Genomic DNA, 18,867 nt, shown 5'->3' with positions numbered 1-18,867 from the left:
GAGAGAGAGAGAGAGAGAGAGAGAGAGAGAGAGAGAGAGAGAGAGACATGTATCTAAAATCTATGAGTAAATTATAAACTTTCTATAACCATCACGCACTGAGTACTTCTAAAGACTTTCTAGAAACCCAGCGCCTTATTAACATAGAGAACCGGTCACTGCCCCTCTCCTCCGGGTCTCGGATTCACACCACCTCGGAGTCAATCCGGCGCTCCCAGCCATCGCGGACTTCCTCTCCCACGCCCGGCCCGCTCCCCTGTACCTGGTCCCGCAGGGGCTGTCCCGTCCCTAACCTTGCAGCCCACGTAAGTACTTGGGGGGTGAATGAGGAATCCGGGTGTTCCCTGCGGGGCAGCCAGTGAGATTCTCAGCCTTTCCGGTTCGGGAAAAGGAAAGAATGTAGGAGGGGTGGGATTTCTTTCCCGGTAGGATCAGTGGGGAAAGACCTCAGCCTGTGTGTCCTTCCTTTCGACCAAGGTGTCTCTGTTGCTCCATAAATAAAACGTCTTACTGCCTCCAGCGAGCGCTATAAAGGCGGCGGCCCGGCCCTCCCCGGGGCATTCCGGGCGGGGCGCGAGCCGAGGCAGGTGAGTCCGCCGCTGGATGCAGCCCTGCCCCCGCAGCCGGGCTGCACTGCCGGGGAGGCGCCCGTGGTTGGGAGCGGGACTGGTGAGGGGCACGCGGCGGGCGGGCAGGGGGCAGTACAGCCTCTTCCTGAGAAGCACAGTGCGAGGAGGAGGCTAGGAATATAGGACGGGGAAAGAGACTTGCTCCCCTCGCCGAAAGTTCTGCGCCCCGGAGAGCCGCGACTCGCTGCTGGAATTCGCCTGCAGCACAAGCAGCCTCGGGTCCCGGGGACGCGCCCTGCGGTCCCTCGGCCGGCCCGGGGCCTGCGCTTCTCTCCCCGTGCGCTCCTGGAGCTGCGCCCTGGGTCGGGTGCGGGGAGGGAGAGACGCGCACAGTGTCCGTCCCCTTCCCGCCTCGCACGCGCCCCGGGCCTCCGCCCCTGCCCTGGTTTAGGAGATTTCAGGACGCGGACAGCGCCCTGGCTGCCCGCCCGAGGGGCCAGGGTCGAGCTCCGGAAGTCCCCAAAGCGAGCTCACTTCCTTTGGAGTCGGGGAGCCTCGAGCAGCAGGTGCAGGCCAAGGGATCCGAAGGTCCTCAGGTGTCCCCCTGCAGGCGGGCCGTGTGTGCCGGGGGGCGGCGCGTCTCGAGCGCCGAGGGCTGCAGGACGCGGACCGAGCTCGCCGGGGTCGGCTGCAACTGGTGGGGCCGAGAGGCAGCTAACAGGTGGCACCTCTTTCTGTTCCTCGCTCTTCACCTCCGATTGTCCTCTCTCGCTGCATCTCCTCTCTCCTCGTTGTCCTCCGGCCCGCAGGTCATGGCAGCTCCGGGCGGCAAATCGGAGCCTCCGCAGCTCTCCGAATACAGCTGCAGCTACGTGGTGTCGCGGCCGGTCTACAGCGAGCTCGCCTTCCAGCAACAGCACGAGCGGCGCCTGCGGGAGCGCAAGACGCTGCGGGAGAGACTGGCCAAGGGCTGCAGGTAGCGGCCGGGCGGGCCCCGCCTGGGGAGGAGTGGAGCGGGGCCTCCGGGGCGCCGGGCCGGGAGCGCGTGCCCTGCGGCCAAGCGCGGGATGCCGGCTGCCGGGCCGAACGCCCGCTTCTTCTCCCAGGGCCCGACTCCCAGGCGTCTCCGGTCCTCAACCCGCCCTTCCTGGTCGGACGGTGGTACCGTCAGTCTCCGGCCCCAAATTAACTTGTCTAGGAAATTAAGCCTTGGGGACGGTGGGTTCAGGAAGCCTTCTGTGGAGTGCACCTCGGGGTACAGCGGGCCCTACTGCCTTCTTGTGACGTCCAGGCTGAGGAAAGGGGGAAGGAAGGGGCTAGTTTAAAAGGGATGAAGGGTTAGGATCCCCATACCGGCCAGCCGCCCAAATGAATACACGAACAAACATAAATAAGATGATGGGTAGACCCATCACCTGCCGGAATTCCTTGAAACTCTCAAGCCAGTGTAGGTAGGAACCGTCCCGTTAGACCCGGAATGAAAGCGAGAATGCAGGAGAGCACAGTGTGCTCTAAGCACTTCTGAGACACTGAGACCCCTAGGGAGAACCGCCATCGGTCTCTAAATCCAAATGTGCCGCCCACAATCAGCTATCACAAACATAAAGAACTTAGAGGACAGCCAACTAATTGCCAGATTTTATTTTTTGAAACCTTCTATTATAGACTGAATATATAGAAAAGCAGACATAGTAGTATAATGTTTTTACTACCCCATGTTTTTATTCATCACCCAGCTTTAACAATGATCAACTCAAAGTTGATCTCGTTTCATCTACTGCCACCCATTTGCCTCCTTCCGGTATTATTTTGAAGCAAATCCCATAAGTGTATCTTTTTGTCAGTATATATTTTAGTATGTATTTATCTCTAAGGACTCTAAAAACATATAACCACATTTCATTATCACAGAAAACAATTCCTTAATATAAAAAATTAAGTTATTGTTAAAATTTCCAATCGTCTCTTAAATGTCATAATTTTATTTTATTTATTTATTTATTTATTTATTTATTTTGTCCTTTTTGAGACCGGCCGCACCACGCTCAGCCAGACCCACCGGTCATCCCTATATAGGATCCGAACCCGTGGCAGGAGGGCTGCTGAGCTCCCAGCTCCGCACTCTCCCGAGTGCGCCACGGGCTCAGCCCAAATGTCACAATTTAAAAAAATTATTTGAATCAGGAGTAAATGTCCACCTATTGTTGATTTTTTTCTTTTATCTATAGGTTGTAAAAGTTTAAAAATAGTAAGCAGCAAGGTATAAAGTATATACTCATCATGTCAGAATTTTGTAAAAACTGGCTCCAAGCTTATATTGACAAAATATGCAGCATGTTTATATTTCTTTAAAGAAAATAATAATAAGGTGCCTGTGTTAGAAGTCTGAAAATTGGGGCCGGCCCGGTGGCGCACTGGAGAGTGTGCCGCTTGGGAGCGCGGCGGCGCTCCTGCCGAGGGTTCGGATCCCATGTGGAGACCGGTTCCCGCTCATTGGTTGAGTGCGGTGCGGGGCGCAACACCAAGGGTTGCGATCCCGTTGCCAGTCCCTGGTACGGGCGTGACACCGAGGGTTGCGATCCCATTACTGGTCAGTAAAAAAGACAAAAAGGAAAAAAAAAAAAAAAAAAAAAGAAAAAAAAAAAAAAAAAAAAAAAAAAAAAAAAAAAAAAAAAAGAAGAAGTCTGAAAATTGATCTCCATTTAGAGACTCAATATTGATCAGTCTCTGGCTAAACCAAAAAATGGGTTTTTGTGTAGGGATATTCTCCCAGAGGATTTAAAAGGAAGGAGTGAGTTTTCTACTATACTGCATTTAAAAGGATAGATACAGTTCTTGGCAAAAGCATGGTAAGCACTTCAGTGTTAGTATTTTCCAAGAAATTCTTATTCTTTTTCTAAATAGCAGAGTTCAGTTCACAGCTTTGTGATTTGCAATTGATTATGACCAAGATTGGATCAGAAACACAGTTTTCTTGCTTTTTGACAGTTGTTCAAGAAAGAGAGCCGTTGGCGTGCTGAAAAGTCTCTTGCCCATCTTGCAGTGGATCCCCAAATACCAAGTCAAGGAATGGCTGCTTAGTGACATCATTTCGGGAGTTAGTACTGGGTTAGTGGGTACGCTGCAAGGTAAGATGTTGGTGGATTGGCTCTCAAGTGATTGAGAGTTATGGTCAATAGCAGCAGTTCATAACTTCCCTGTGACTGCATGCGTCTGTACCAAATGCTTGTTCACCCTTCAAGGCCTTCATCTTTCCTCTAGATCCCCTTTGTGGAGAGATCCACCTCTTTTCTCCTCTTCCATAGAGTTCTCTTCCTGGAAAACTGCTACTTGTCTAGCTGTATGGCTCCAAATTAGAGGCATATACTAAGAAATGGCTTCTGAATATTTACTGACCACAACTCACAGTAAGAAATACATTTTAGGGCCAGCCTGTGGCTCACTCAGGAGAGTGCGATGCTGATAACACCAAGGCCATGGGTTCGGATCCCATATAGGGATGGCCGGTTTGCTCACTGGGTGATCGTGGTGCTGACAACACCAAGTCAAGTGTTAAGATCCCCTTACCGGTCATCTTTAAAAAAAAAAAAGAAAGAAAGAAAGAAATACATTTTACATCATGTACACACATATCTAAAGTTTTGTGAATATCCTCACTACAATGATACACTCTGATATTTTCTATTCTGTTCTATTCTATTCTGCTTATTTTTAAAAAATGATGATTGAAGCCCATTAAATAATTTTACATCCCACACATGGGATGTAAACTGGCTTTAAGGAAACTGAGGGAAGTATTTTAGCCTGGACTACACCTGAGTTTTTCTGTTCTCCCCCTTTTTATCCATCCTCCTATTTTAATCTGGGGAAATGTCCCAACATAGGTAGTTATTCTATTTTTTGAAACTGGCTTAATACCATAATATTTCCATGAGCATCTTAGAAATCTGTTGCATAGTTGGTGCATAGCAGTATGGGCATTCTCCCTCGCCCCCTCTCCCCACCCTCCCCACCCTAACTGTCCTTCCCAATTCCCAAAAGCCCCCAAACCATGAAAGCAGAAATTTTGTTTATTATAATTTTTTGGAACATCTAGCATGTTCCAGGCACTAGATATGCTGACACAAATAAAATGCACCACCTGTTTTCAAGGAGTTCATAGTTCACTGGATGATAACTAAATGATAACAATTCAGTGTGATAAGGGGTAACATTTCCTGTGAAGGGAGTGTAGATGAGCTGTGCTTAATGTCTTAGGGGATTGGGAATGGCTTCCTGGAAGTTGAGCTGTTGAAGCTGAGTTTCCCTGCCGGTTAAGACTGAGTTTGCCAAGTAATGGGAAGTGATGGGGATGTGTGTAGAAAGATGACATGAAAACAGACTATTTCAGAAGTTAGTAATACATGTTGAGCAATATTGTGAGCTAAAATTTGGTTGTGAAGCTCTCAGGATTAGTCAGAGTTGGCCAGGTAGATTCCGATAGAGGAGGATGTTCTGTGGCTCCTATGTGGAGTCTCAGCCCGATGAGGCATGTTCTCAACCACAAAGGCAGACGGGAGTAAGAGCAGGATGGGGCTGTGCAGTTCAAAGTTTAAACACTGCCAAGTGCTCTACATCACAGGCTCCAATGGCTGTGACATGGCTGTGACTCCTGGGGGAAAGGAACCATGTCTAATTCATGTTTGTTTAGCAGGTGCTTAGCACAAAGACTAAGCATGTAATATGAGGGTACTTTTTAAAAGTTTGTGGAAAAATAGAATTAGAAGTATTACAAATCTTTCCATGACCTTTTGGAAGTGACCTTGAAGATGGGTTCATAAATATTTAGTAAAGAGGATAAACTGCATTCCTAATAATGAATCATCTTTATATATGAAAAATGGTATTTCAAGCTCCACATCTCCCCAGTTTTCATAGATAAGTATCTTATAATAATTAATTTTGCTTAATAAGTTATCAGATACTATGGTCAGGACTTTGGCCAGTTATTTCAAGTAATCCTCACAACAATCCTGTGTCAGTATCTATATACTAATTCTCTATGCCAGATATTCAACCATAAGGATGAATGTGAGATGGAGGTCAGTACCTGTGCCTGTTAGTAAACCACTGTATCCTCATGGCTGAATACCTGGCATACAGAATTTCTCCAGTAGTAGAAGTGGGAATTAAATAATCAAGTAGATAAACAGAAAAATAATTATAGATTGTGATATCCATTGAGTTGGATTAAGTATGCCATAATAGGAATTAATTTGGGAAGGGAGGTCTATTTTAGAAACAATGGTAAAGGAAGGCCTTACTGAGGAGGTGCAATTTTGTCAGAGACCAGAGGATGTGAGGGAGACAGTCATGTGACGAGTAGAAAGAGTACACAGGTAAAAGCGCAAAGTCTGAGGCCAAAAAGAGTTTAGTATTTTCAAGAAACAGGAAGAATTCTAGTGTGGGTGAGTGCTTTGGGGGAGGGCGGGGTAACAGCGAGATAAGGTTGGGCAGGACTGACGTTAGGATGAGGCAAGGGAGGTACTCACTCTGTGGCTGGTTCTTCAAATACTGCGCCCGAGGCACCTCACTTGCCCCACCCTATCCCCAGCCCTGTGGGAATATTGCTCTGAACTGGATTGAGGGCAGGTATGCCAGCTTGAACCAGATTGGACAGGATATGGAGAGCACTGCACATCTGAAATATGGGTTAGCTCAGTTGTTTAGATCGTGGTGCTGATAGCACCAAGGTCCAAGATTCAATTCCTGTTAAAAAAAAAAAAAAAAAGTGAAACTAACAATCCTTGTTCGAAATATATTTTGCAGCAACAATCAATAATATACAGCTTGAGAATCTCTCATCAGAAATGCTTGGGACCAGAAGTATTTTGGATTTCAGGTTTTTTGTGTACCTGTATTTTGAGTGCAACCCATCACAGGAGGTTAGGTATGAAATTTTCCACATATGGGTCATGTCGGTGCTCAAAAAGTTTTGGATTTTGGAGCGTTTCAAATTTTACATTTTCAGATTAGGGATGCTCACCCTGTATACTGATGAGTATGGAGGAAAATCATGGATGGCTCCAAGGTTGTTGGCTTAAGCAGCTGGGTAAATAGCTATGTCATTTATTAAAATGGCAAAGACTGGCTGAGGAGCAGATTTGGGATGGAAAATCAAAAATTGACTTTTGTACATGCTAAGTTTGAGAGGCATGAGAAACATGTAAGTGAAGATGCCAAATAGAGAATAGTTGGAGCTAACACAAGTAGGAAGGTCACAGGAGAGGTCTGGGCTAGACATAAAGTCAGGGAAACCTCATCTTGGAGGTGATATTTAAAGGAGTGGGAATGCCTGTGATTACCTAGAAAGAAAGGGCAGATGGGGAATAGAAGACGGCTGGAGTACTTAGAGGTCAGAAGATGAGGAGGGAGAGCAATGAAGAGCTTGAGAAAGTTGGGCCCAGGAAGTTGGAGAAAAGAATAATTGGAGGAATGTGGGACCGGAAGCCAAGAGAAGAGGTTTTGTTTTTAAAAAAAATAATAAATAAAAGGGAGTGGACAGCTTTTTTACTAGCAGGTTTCCAGTTTTTGCCAGGAACACCCTCCCACTGCTGAAGGAAAAAAAAAAAAAAAAAGATGGCGGGGCCAAGAGTGTGGTCCACTCCTGAGGGGTAGGGCATGATAAAGGAATCCACACTGCTTTTAGGAGGTGTGGCTGTGAGTGGGAAGGAGATAAGGTATGAAGGTGGAGGGAAGGAAGGGTTTGATTTTCTTTTAATATAGGAGATACTAGAACATATTTGTGAACTGATTGGAGTGACCTTATAGAAAGGAAGTGATCTGTGGCCCAAGAGGTAGAGGAGAAACAACTAGAACCAAACTAGTGAGAAGGGCAAGTGTGGGGGGGTTGAGAACAGAAGTGGGAAGATTACTCCTTAAAAACAGGAGGGCTATTTCATCTGTTTTCATAGAGAGATAGTCCAAATGGTGCAGATGCGGAAGGGTTTGAAACTTTGATGAAAAAGCAACTTGGGAGCATCTCTTATGAATTCCATGTTTTCGATGAAGTATGAAAGGTGTCAGCCTCAAGTCTGGTGGAGAAGTGGGATGGGCAGTTCAAGGAAAGTAGGGGAGGTTGTTGTCTCAGAGAGAGGAAAAAGCATACTTCTTGAGGAAATGTAATTGGATTGCCAGGCAGTGTTGAGTGCCCGTCTGGGACTTGTAATCACAAATTTTACATGAAACTGGTTAGTTTTCATATAGATGGGTCCAGTCCAGTTTATCTAGCTGCTCAAAGGCTGTGATTAAAAAAAAAAAAACAAAGGTGGGTGTTTGGGTTCGGCCAGATTGCGGTTTTGCCAGACAAGAAAGGGAAGGAGTGAACAAGGGAGATAAGAGTATTTGTGAAATTGCGTGGAATCTGTGCTTGGCAAAGATGGAAGTGAAGACAAGAGGGTATCAAGGACAGGAGAAAGTGGATCAGCTAATGGATTAGAAGCCTCATGAGTTAAAAAACATGTTGCTAAAAGGATTCTGGAGTAGGCGAGCTGGAAGGTTCAGAAGCTGTAGCTGGAGAGAGGGAGGCTCAAAATGGGGATTTCAGAGGGGTGGTGCAGTTTCCAGTGATGACAAGGTCCCTGATATAACCACTGGCTGGGCGGCTGAGGAGTGGTGGAAAAATTCATGAGATGGCAGGCTCAAGTTACTGAGAAACCAGGGAGTTGCTAAGGATAATGGGGTCTTTTTGATTTTTATTATTAAAGAAAATTCGCATGAGTTCATAAGGAGAGAACAAAACTAAGGTTACTAGAGATGGGGGGAGGGGGGGAGGGGGCTTGGGGAGCAATAGGTCGGGTAAAGGGCATAAAGAAAAATCATGATTTGTAAAAAAAAAAATATGCTAATAAAAATAAACAAATTAAAAAAAATTTTTTTTAATTCCTATCAGGCAGGAAAAGATTGATGCAGCCCTTTTAGGGCTATCTTTACTTACAGCTGTAGAGAATCTGCTGTCCACTTTCTACTTTTTTTTTTAGGGCAGCTGGATGGTTTGGGGATCCAAACTCTTGACCTTGCTGTTAACAACACCACGCTCTAACCAACTGAGCTAACTGGCCAGCATACTTTCTACTTTTGACTGTTCTTTCTTTTTTCCTTTATTATAAACAACAGAAATTTCACAGTTCTGGAGGCTAGGATGTTTAATATGAAGGTGCCTGCAGATTCAGTTTCTGGTGAGGGCCCATCTTCTCGCTGTGTTTTTACATGGTAAAAGGCTTCGCCTTTTATCATTATTTTAAAATTTATTTATTTATTTATTTATTTTTAAGGTGAGTCAAGTGACGCAGTGGGAATAGAGAAGGAACAAAGAAATCGGTAACAGGTTGAGATCATTAGTTGTAAACACCACTGCATTCTGACCTGCCTTTACCTTTTAGATGTTTTCAAATGTTTATTAGCCCCTGCTTTATCAGTATATGACACCACTTTGTGGGTACCAACACAGAGATTCTATAATTTAAATCAATGGCTTAGATTTCTCTACAAATTTTATAATTTCAAATTTGTTGTACCAATTTCCTTTATATAATAAAGATGATTACAGGATATCTGAGTAGCAGCTGTCCCTAAATAGGATACCCTATACGAAAAGTGGGAAAGTCCCCATTTTCCAGGCATATTAAGAACCACAGAGCCCAGTTTAGGGAAATGAAAGTTTGAGTAACACTTGAAAAATGTCTATAGGAAACAGACAGGTTGAGCTTTTATTCCCTCCTCCTCTTTTCTTCCCTTTGTGGAGTCACCTTTCTATTCTATTCCACATTCTTGGGACTACTAATTATTGTAATTCCTTGTTGTAATTTATATAGTAAAACAATTGCACCAATAATACATATTTGTCTAGAATGCAAACCCTACAAGGACAGAGACTTTGTTTTAAGTGCCTGACACATAATAGGTGCATAATGAATTGTTGAATGAATGAATGAATGAATGCTCATTGTAGAAAACTAGAAAATACATATAAGGAACATGAAAAAATACCTCCTCCACAAACTAGAAGTCTCTGATCCTACTAGACAGATAACCCATTAATATTTTAGTATATATCCTGCTATGCACATAAATGCATATCTATATAAAAGTAAAACAAAATGCCTGGGAATAATCACCAAATTCAGGATAGTGGTTGCCTTCTGAGGATGGAGGGAGGAAAGATGTGATTGAGGAAGAGTACATTAAGAGTTTCAACTGTACTGGCAATAATTTAATTCTTAAGCTGGCTGGTGGGTACATGGGTGTTTATTATATTATTCATTGTCATTTTGTATATCTGAATTCATATTTAAAATCTTTCCAGATTTTTAAAGCATATAATACACATGTTTACTTTTACAAAAGTAGGAGCATGCATACTTAGTTTTGAATCCTGATTTTTCTCACCTTTTCCCCTTCTACTTCACATCTCTCCATGTCAATTTCTCCAAGGCCTGACATTTATAGGCCCAGAGGCTGCTGGCATAGCCCAATGGAAGAGTTGGTCTTCTTCACCAGCATAGAGAGATGTCTTGCCTGTGCTGTGTACAATTGTCATATTTTTTCTTTTGTTGAGTCAAACTTATCTTCCCCAACAAGAAAGGAGAAACAGCATGCAACAATGACCATGTTCCTCAGAACACAGAGGAACCCTGAATTCACTTCTGTCTATGTGCAAAACTGGTCTGAGCCTTAGGACTGAACTGAGAAAGTTGTTAATCAACAACTGATTTGACTGTTTTTTCCCACTGATCTGATTAGTGGATAACTAAATAACTAATCAATTGAGTCAATTCAGTTGAGCACGTGATGTTTGTGGATGCAATCATTATCCCAGTTGATTCAGATCATGTTCTGCATCCTAGCATAGCAACAGTCTGTATGCAAAACAGGGAGACCACAAGGAAGCTGTAAATTGAGGATATTTATGAAAAGGCCTTTCTTTGTGCAGTAGAAATACACCATAACTTTTGTTTTGCAAATTTACAGGAATGGCGTATGCCCTACTAGCTGCAGTTCCTGTTGGATATGGCCTCTACTCTGCTTTTTTCCCTATCTTGACGTACTTTATCTTTGGAACATCAAGGCATATCTCAGTTGGTAATTATAAGCATATTTTACAATTGCATTTTTTTTATGTTTAAAGTGTTTCAGCTATATTATGTGCATCATGCTTCCATATCTTTGTTAATATTTTTCAGAGAAATAGGACTTCAGTGCTTTGACTACTTTTCCCTCTCAATGATGTTAGTTAGCTTTATACATAACTTTTTTTTTTTTTAAGAGATGACCAGTAAGGAGATCTTAACCCTTGACTTGGTGTTGTCAGCACCACGCTCACCCACTGAGCTAACCAGCCATCCCTATATGGGATCCGAACCTGTGGCCCTGGTACTATCAGCACCACACTCTCCCGAGTGAGCCACGGGCAGGCCCCATAACTTTTTTTTTTTTTAAGAGATGACCAGTAAGGAGATCTTAACCCTTGACTTGGTGTTGTCAGCACCACGCTCACCCACTGAGCTAACCAGCCATCCCTATATGGGATCCGAACCTGTGGCCCTGGTACTATCAGCACCACACTCTCCCGAGTGAGCCACGGGCAGGCCCCATAACTTTTTTTTTAATGAAGAGGAAAAAATTGAAAGACTGAAAATTATAGCCTATCTTCAAATTTTAGCATATTTTCATTTTAAAAAATGTAATAAATTTGACTCTGTATTTAGAAAGTGTTCTCTTCCAAAATATAAAATGACAGGCAAAAAAAATCTCATTAAGTCTTTGAACCTATTTTACTAGCTTAATTTAGCATGCACTAAATTATTTTCATCAATACATATCCATTATTACATTAAAGACCATACTTATTTTTTTAGTTACTAATATTGGAAGACTGGCAAGATCTTGCCAAAACAATTTAGAAGTTAAGCCTGGCTTTCCTTCTTTGTATGGCTCATAATAGGTCTTCCTGCCATTCCTAAAATTTGAATTTTTTTTGCTTGAATGTTCTAGCAAATGAATGTTTTAATGCTATTTTGCGATTTTGACATTTATACTAGAGATAATTTTGCTCCTACATCCATCTGCTGGCTAGACATATCTATCTCTCGAAATAAATACAACCATCTACTCTATCCCCAACTCATGTCCTTGTTTTTAGTTGTATCTCTCCCAGTATCTAGCTTATTGCTTTGTCTGAAGAAGGAGATCAGGAAGAGGTTATTGGCTGAAAGAACTTCCTCATCTTGGAATATTGATCAGTATGAAATGCTTGACTTGGTGAGGAACACAAAAGCTGATTTTTGTCTTTATATGCTATACTTTTAGACACTCCAGGTTACTGGGCTTGGGTTCTGAGTCCTCCCAATCCTAAAACCTTCCATGGTCAAAAGATAGGATCATCATCATTGTCATCATGAGTAAAATAGTTGTGGAATAGAGCAGTTGCAGGAAAGAAATAGTACTTTTTGAAAAAACATAGAATCTTATAGACTGGCATTTGATATAAAAATTAATTTGTCTTGCAAAAAGAAAAAGAAACTATATACTCCCTTTGCTGTTTCTTTATCCTAATTTGTACCATGTGATATTGATCAAGGTACTCAGATGCACAGAGATCAGGACACTAGACACTCTAGGAAATGAATAAGATTATATGGAATAAAAATTAAGTGGAACAAGGAAGGACTCAATTTATATGCTACCTCTGCCAGGAAACCTTTCCTGCAACTCTCATCCCCACTCTCAACCCCCATACACATGAGGATCACACATGGATAGTTTAGATGCCCTTTCTGTGTACTCACGAAGCATCCTGATTGCTGTATTATAATCACTTACCTACATGTCTCTCTTGCCCATTTTGGGTCAAGAATGCCTCAAGACATCACTTTTTAGCTTCTTTTATGAACAAACAATATTTTCATAGTCACAGCTAATTAGTTCACACATCCTTCTAATCCTATGTAGACACATTGACTTTAAACATTTATGATATGTAATTGATTAATTGGTAAAGACTTTTTCCCTCAGGACCTTTTCCAGTGGTCAGTTTAATGGTGGGATCTGTTGTTCTGAGCATGGCCCCTGACGAAAACTTCATGACATCCAGCAGTAATGAAACTGCACTAAACACTACTGTGGTAGACTCTGAGGCCAGAGATGCAGCAAGAGTACTGATCGCAAGCGCCCTGACTCTTTTGGTTGGAATTCTACAGGTAAGGAATTTACAAGTGAAATATAGTTTAGTGTGATTTTATGTGGACTTAAAGATTCACCTAAAAGCAAAACAATGTGATTTCCTGGACCCCAAAGTTATTTTCTAAATTACATTGTTTTAGGTTAGATGTTAAAACGGTCAGCAAGACCCCACTTATTTAAGGCTCACTTATCATCAAACTCAGGGACAAGGGGGAAAAAAAGGCAGAACGTGTGTGATTCAGTTGAGGATGAGATAAGGGAAGTGTGTGGGAACTCATAGTGTTCTGGTGAGCAGAGCCATGGGACCTGAAAGTCACAGAAATAAGATACATGATTTTTGCTTTTCTTAGTGTATATATAGAAATACTTCAAGATTTACATTACACATTGTTTTTGAATTTTAGAGTGGTGGAGAGGAGGGGAGAGATAGGGGATTAAGAAATCCAGATTTGTTTCCTAAAAGTATTTTGTGTTATAAACAAGCTACTGGTATTTTAATTGGTGTTAAGCTTAAAATATTTCCAGAGAGCTGGTTCTTCTCTCAGGCAAGCATTTAATTTTTCCTTCCTTCTTCTTATCCTAGTTGATATTTGGATGTTTGCGGATTGGATTCATAGTGAGGTACTTGGCAGTTCCTTTGGTTGGTGGATTCACAACAGCTGCTGCCTTCCAAGTGCTGGTCTCACAGTTAAGCATTGTCCTCAACATTTCAACTGAAAGTTACAATGGAGTTCTCTCCATTATCTATGTAAGTGTTGCTTATTACTCCAGGGATGTGTCACAGTTCATCTCAGAAAAACAATATTCTCTCTCTCTTTAATTTGAGTCTGGAGAGCCTATATTCCTCCATGCATACTTTGGGAGCCATTCTTCTCTGAAAGAAGCAATATAAAATCAGGAGTAACATTGAAGAAGGCAAATTTTGCAAATCATCATTCCCAGTTGGTCAAAATGATTTCAGAAATGTACTGCACTTAAAAACATGAATGAAAACAAAGTGGTATAATGAAGTAAAGACTGGTCTGGGATGCAACAGACTTGAGTTCTCATCTCAGCTTCACCTTTGAAAAGCTAAGTGACATTGAACACATCATGTAAGGTAGTGGCTGAAGGCTCAGGTTTAGAGTTGGATGGACCTGAATTCAAATTCTGACTCTACTATTTACTAACCATGTGAGCAAATTGCCTTGCCTCAGTTTCCTTTTCTGTAAAATGGGACTGGTAATAGTATCCACCACATTGGATTGTTAAATAAGAATAGACAAGAAGCACTTGGCCCAGGAGATGGCACATAATAAGTACTCAAAAAAAAAAAAAAGTAATTTTGAAATTATTATTTCAAGTCTTTCCTTTCTTATTCACTAAGTGAAATGATTGGAGATGAATAGACCTTTCTAACGATAAGAGTCCATAAAATGCATAATGTAAATGTCTTAGCAATTATAGATGAAAAGGAACATTAGATTTAGAGATGATTCAACATGTAAAAGAGATGCAAAAGAAGGATGTAGATCACACAAATTGGATTTTAAAAAGCTCTTGAGTATATACTCTCATCTAAATATATACTCTATGTAAAACATGTTATTGATGCTTGAAAATGATGATAATAATAACATGATGTCACCCTACCTTGGGGAAATAATACTCTGCAGAAATAGTCATAATGTGCCAACATTAAGAATGGAGTTTGAGTCTTTAATGACCCCTCTATTAGCTTCTAAAACAACGTACCACTGTGCACACATATCTAAGAATTAGTGAGGTTGTCAGCAATGGACTCAATTTCATAACAGTGCCATAATTCCACATTGCTCCATCTGCTCAATAGATGTTACTCAGTGCTTACTGCAGGTCAGGTACTATGCTAAAAAGCGGGAACAGATAGAGGAGGCAGAATAACACAGTGATTACAATCTTGGACTTTGAACTTCAACAGACTTGAATTGGAGTCTTGGTTCTACCACCTGCTACCCGTGTGATCTTGTTATACGTAACTCCCCTAAGCCTCAGTGTTCTCAACTGCAATATGAGGGTAATACTAGTAGCTACCTCCTAGAGTTGTGAGAATTAAAAAAGAAAATTTGTGTAAAGCACTTAGCACAATATCTGGCATATAGTAAGAACTCAGTTTATTGTTATTTTCATTATCATGAATGAATAGACCTCATGGAGCTTACTGTACACTTCCCAGAGACCCAGACTATTAGAAGACATTAGCACTTGAATCAAATCAAATGTTTTTTGAGGGCCGGCCCGTGGCTCACTCGGGAGAGTGCGGTGCTGATAACACCAAGGCCCCGGGTTCGGATCCCATATAGGGATGGCCGGTTCACTCACTGGGTGAGCGTGGTGCTGACAACACCAGGTCAAGGGTTAAGATCCCCTTACCGGTCATCTTTTAAAAAAAAAAAAAAAAAAAGACAAATGTTTTTTGATTCAGCATTATTTTGGTCACTTGCTTTTTTTCTCCCTACCAAGTCTTCGGTTCTCTTTCAGACCTTCTGACTTCCTTATTTTAACAGGCTCTGTCACTCTGGCAGACCCTGACATGTCTTGCTTTTACTTCCTTTCACACTTTCCTTATCAACTGTTCATTCATTTATTCCTTCATTCTCATTCATTCAATTCATCTATTCAATAAATACTTATCATGTGCCAGGCACTGTTTGCTCCCTATAGAAACTCACTGACTGGGCCGGCCCGGTGGCGCACTGGATAAGTGCACCGCTTGGGAAGCACTGCATACAGACCGGTTCCCGCTCACTGGCTGAGCGAGGCGCGGGGGCAGCACCGAGGGTTGCAATCCCGTTGCCGGTCCCCGGTCCGGTACGGGGGCAACACTGAGGGTTGCAATCCGTTGCCGGACACGGAAAAAGACAAAAGACAAAAAAAAAAAAAAAAAAGAAACTCACTGACTCTTGAACCCACCAAGACATCCTTCACTGAGCTGCTCAACTCTTTGTGTGAACACTGCGAGGCCTGCATCCACACAGATCATAGGAGGCCTAGGCTAGTGGTTGACCTGGGTCCCTGGCCATTGCTGGACCTCTGCAGAACAGGAGAAATAGTTCTTCTGGTCTCCTAGGACTATGTTTAAGAAGAAACTTGCTGCAAATGATCCCACTAATGATAGGGACAAAAGTGACCAAGAAAAACTAGACCAAGGTCAAAAATAGTTTTTAAATCAAACACAATCATTATGCAACTTATTTCCTGTTGAATACTATTCTTCAGCATGTGTGATAGAATTCTGAAAGAAATTCCTCACAGGCTTGCAAAATTGGATGAAGGTATTTCAGTCATCCCAATGTGGTGGTGAATATAAGCTTGCTCTTCTGAAAAGAAGAAATCAGTAGATCTAGAAATGACTAAGGTTTGAATGAGCCACTGAGTCCCCGAACAGGGAATTTTTCTTATGGCTTACCATTGCAATCATTCATGAAAGAATCTTTCTGTAAATGCAGAGTAGTACTGGATTCCTCCAGAAAAGACTGTAAAATTCTTGTAAAATACTTTGTCTGAATGTACTTAACATCCTTTTTGTTGTAAAGAGGTACTGCCCCAGTCTCCCAAAGAGGTACTGATAGCTGGAAATAATGAACACAAAGAACTGAAGGAGGAAATATTAGGAAAGAAAAAAAATTAATTCAAAAATACCAGAGATGATGGGTATAGGATGCAGAAGGGAGAATGACAGGGAGTTGGCAGCAATTTAGAATCAGTAATATTCTTGATGCTACCATGTAGCTACTCAATTATCTAAGTAAGTCCCACAGTCCATTTCAGAGTGGTTGTGAAATGGACTCACTTGTGAAATGTACCCATTATTCACTTTGAATAGTCTGTCTCAATTGACAAGGGAAGCCTCTTTGATTGCTCACTAGATTGATGCTGCCTGCTCTATTTCTTCCCTTAATGAGGGGGAAAACCACATTGAAAAGTTCTGCCCAAAGATGAAAGTTCTTTTGGTTTTTTTTCTGGCGGCTGACCAGTACAGGGATCAAACCCTGGATGTTGGTGGTATCAGCACCACCTCTAACCAACTGAGCTAACCAGCTCAGTTTGAAAGCCACCAGTAAGCTTGAGCAGATTGGTTACTTTGAACCTATTCCAGTTTGTAAAATTTACACCATTGTAATAAAGAAAGTAACACCTTAAGAGTTGATTTATATATATACAAAAGATCTGATAGCAGGAAATGCCTGACAGCGAGAGGTGATTATGAAGGGTTTATTATACTCATTGAGATAAGACGAAGTAAAATAAATTTAGTTCCAAAAGTTAGCTATCAAATTTCCTCATTTGCAATACTGAGCATAATTTTTTCCTTATGGCTTCATAGACCCAGGTAATGCTGGGCAAGAATAAAGAAATTATCTAAATACAATGGTCCTAATATTCTCCAAACATGGTAGGAAATATAGTAAAATATTATCCATAGTGAAAAGCTCATTATCATGATTTGAACTATGTAGAATACCAGACTAAAATACAGAATCATATATGTTTCCATATTTTAAACATTTTAGTAAATATTTTAATAGTAAACTAAATTAGAATTACTGTTCAGAGCTCCCCTGACCAAACAATATCTTAGAATGTACTAATTATTTCCTCCCCAAAAATTAAGAGTCTCATTTCTATATCTTTGAGTACAATATGGCTGTATTCAGTTTATATGGATGAATTTTATTTCTACATAGATTAAACTTTCTATTGTAGAACTTTTCATAAGAGATCTTGAATGATATACTTGATCTGTAGACAATATATACACTCATATGTCTTTCTTGGTGCAATTGTGTAATATAAACTGATTTTGTTTTTTGCAGCTCATATTACATTTGTAATATACAATAAGTGCCTTTTATTCAAATGCCTAAGTGACTCTCAGAGATTAAATGGGAAATCTATAGTGATTATTTTTATAAAGTGAAAATGTTCTTGTGATTGGGATAATTATTCCAAATGTTCTGTTTTTTGAGTTTGAATTTTTCCATCTGAGTTGAAAAGTAAACCTTTATTGTATCAACAAGTAACCAAAGTATTATACCTAGTTCATGAGTTAATGAGGGTCATCATTAGAAAACTGGTTATGTAAATGGCAATACAGCAGTGATAACCTTCAAGCCTCTGACGTAGGCAGGGCTGTTTGCTCCTGTGTTAGATGTCCTAAGTTCTTGTTATTGTGTCTGCTTGTGGTAGTTTTCTTTTTCACCAGGCTGTCACTTGCTTCATTTTGTTGCTGTCAGTGTATCTGCCTCTAGCAATTCTTAGTGACGCCTCTAGCAATTCTTAGTGTCTCTGGAAAGCAGACAAAGTAAACTTGTCAATACTGGATTTAAAATGAGAGCAAAAAAAAAAAAAAAAAAGAAAGAAAGGAAGAAAAGAAAAAAAGAGGAAAAATACTCTCTGACCTCTGAGTGAAAGCCCAAAAGACTTCCTACAAGTTAAATGCCTGAACTCTAGCCCAAGCACTTGGTGGAATGTATTGTGCTTGCACAATAACTTCTCCCCCATTCCCTTACTCGTTTTTGTTCTTTTTTAAATTCATTCCCTTACTCTTGAATGTGTTCCAGAGAGTTGAGATTAATGGCAAAAAGACTCCTAGATTACTTAATGTTCATTGTACACAGTTGTTACCAGATTGTCATTATAATTATTTTAAGGAGAGTTCATCTGTAAAAATAAGTAAGATACATGTTATAAATTATAATATGCTCCATTCCTTTATCTAAATATATGTCTATAGGGCAGACCAATTAGTTCAGTTGATTACAGTGTGGTGCTGATAACACCAAGGTCAAGGGTTTGGATGTCCTTAATGGCCAGCCACCAAAAAAACAAAAAAGTGTATTCATTGAGACAAGTAATCTCCCAGTGAAGATTACTTTCCTTTGAATAAATCTTATATATATATATATATATATATATTTGGTGGCTGTCTAGTATGGGGATCTGAACCCTTGACTTTGGTGTTATCAGCTCTACACTCTAACCAACTGACCTAACTTGCCAGCCTCCAGTGAATACCTTCTTTTTTTTTTTTTTTTTTTTTTTTTTTTTTTTTTTTTTT

General features: G+C 41.2%; 1 protein-coding gene across 1 annotated transcript in view; it reads left to right on the top strand.

Annotated features, from left to right (window-relative positions):
- The first annotated feature begins 50 nt into the window (after positions 1-50).
- SLC26A4 (solute carrier family 26 (anion exchanger), member 4) overlaps positions 51-18,867 on the top strand; it is a 44,675-nt gene continuing 25,858 nt past the window's right edge. The window contains exons 1-7 of the mRNA XM_008567367.1: positions 51-587; positions 1,021-1,290; positions 1,379-1,545; positions 3,558-3,697; positions 10,578-10,688; positions 12,621-12,805; positions 13,372-13,536. Coding sequence (XP_008565589.1) covers positions 1,382-1,545; positions 3,558-3,697; positions 10,578-10,688; positions 12,621-12,805; positions 13,372-13,536 — 765 coding nt within the window. The 5' untranslated portion in view covers positions 51-587; positions 1,021-1,290; positions 1,379-1,381. The remainder of the gene's footprint in view (positions 588-1,020; positions 1,291-1,378; positions 1,546-3,557; positions 3,698-10,577; positions 10,689-12,620; positions 12,806-13,371; positions 13,537-18,867) is intronic.

Source organism: Galeopterus variegatus, unplaced genomic scaffold, assembly GCF_000696425.1.
Source record: "Galeopterus variegatus unplaced genomic scaffold, G_variegatus-3.0.2 Scaffold313, whole genome shotgun sequence".
NCBI classification, from domain to species: domain Eukaryota; kingdom Metazoa; phylum Chordata; class Mammalia; order Dermoptera; family Cynocephalidae; genus Galeopterus; species Galeopterus variegatus.
The sequence above is the reverse complement of the archived record's forward strand: the minus strand, read 5'-3'. Positions and strand labels throughout refer to the sequence as shown.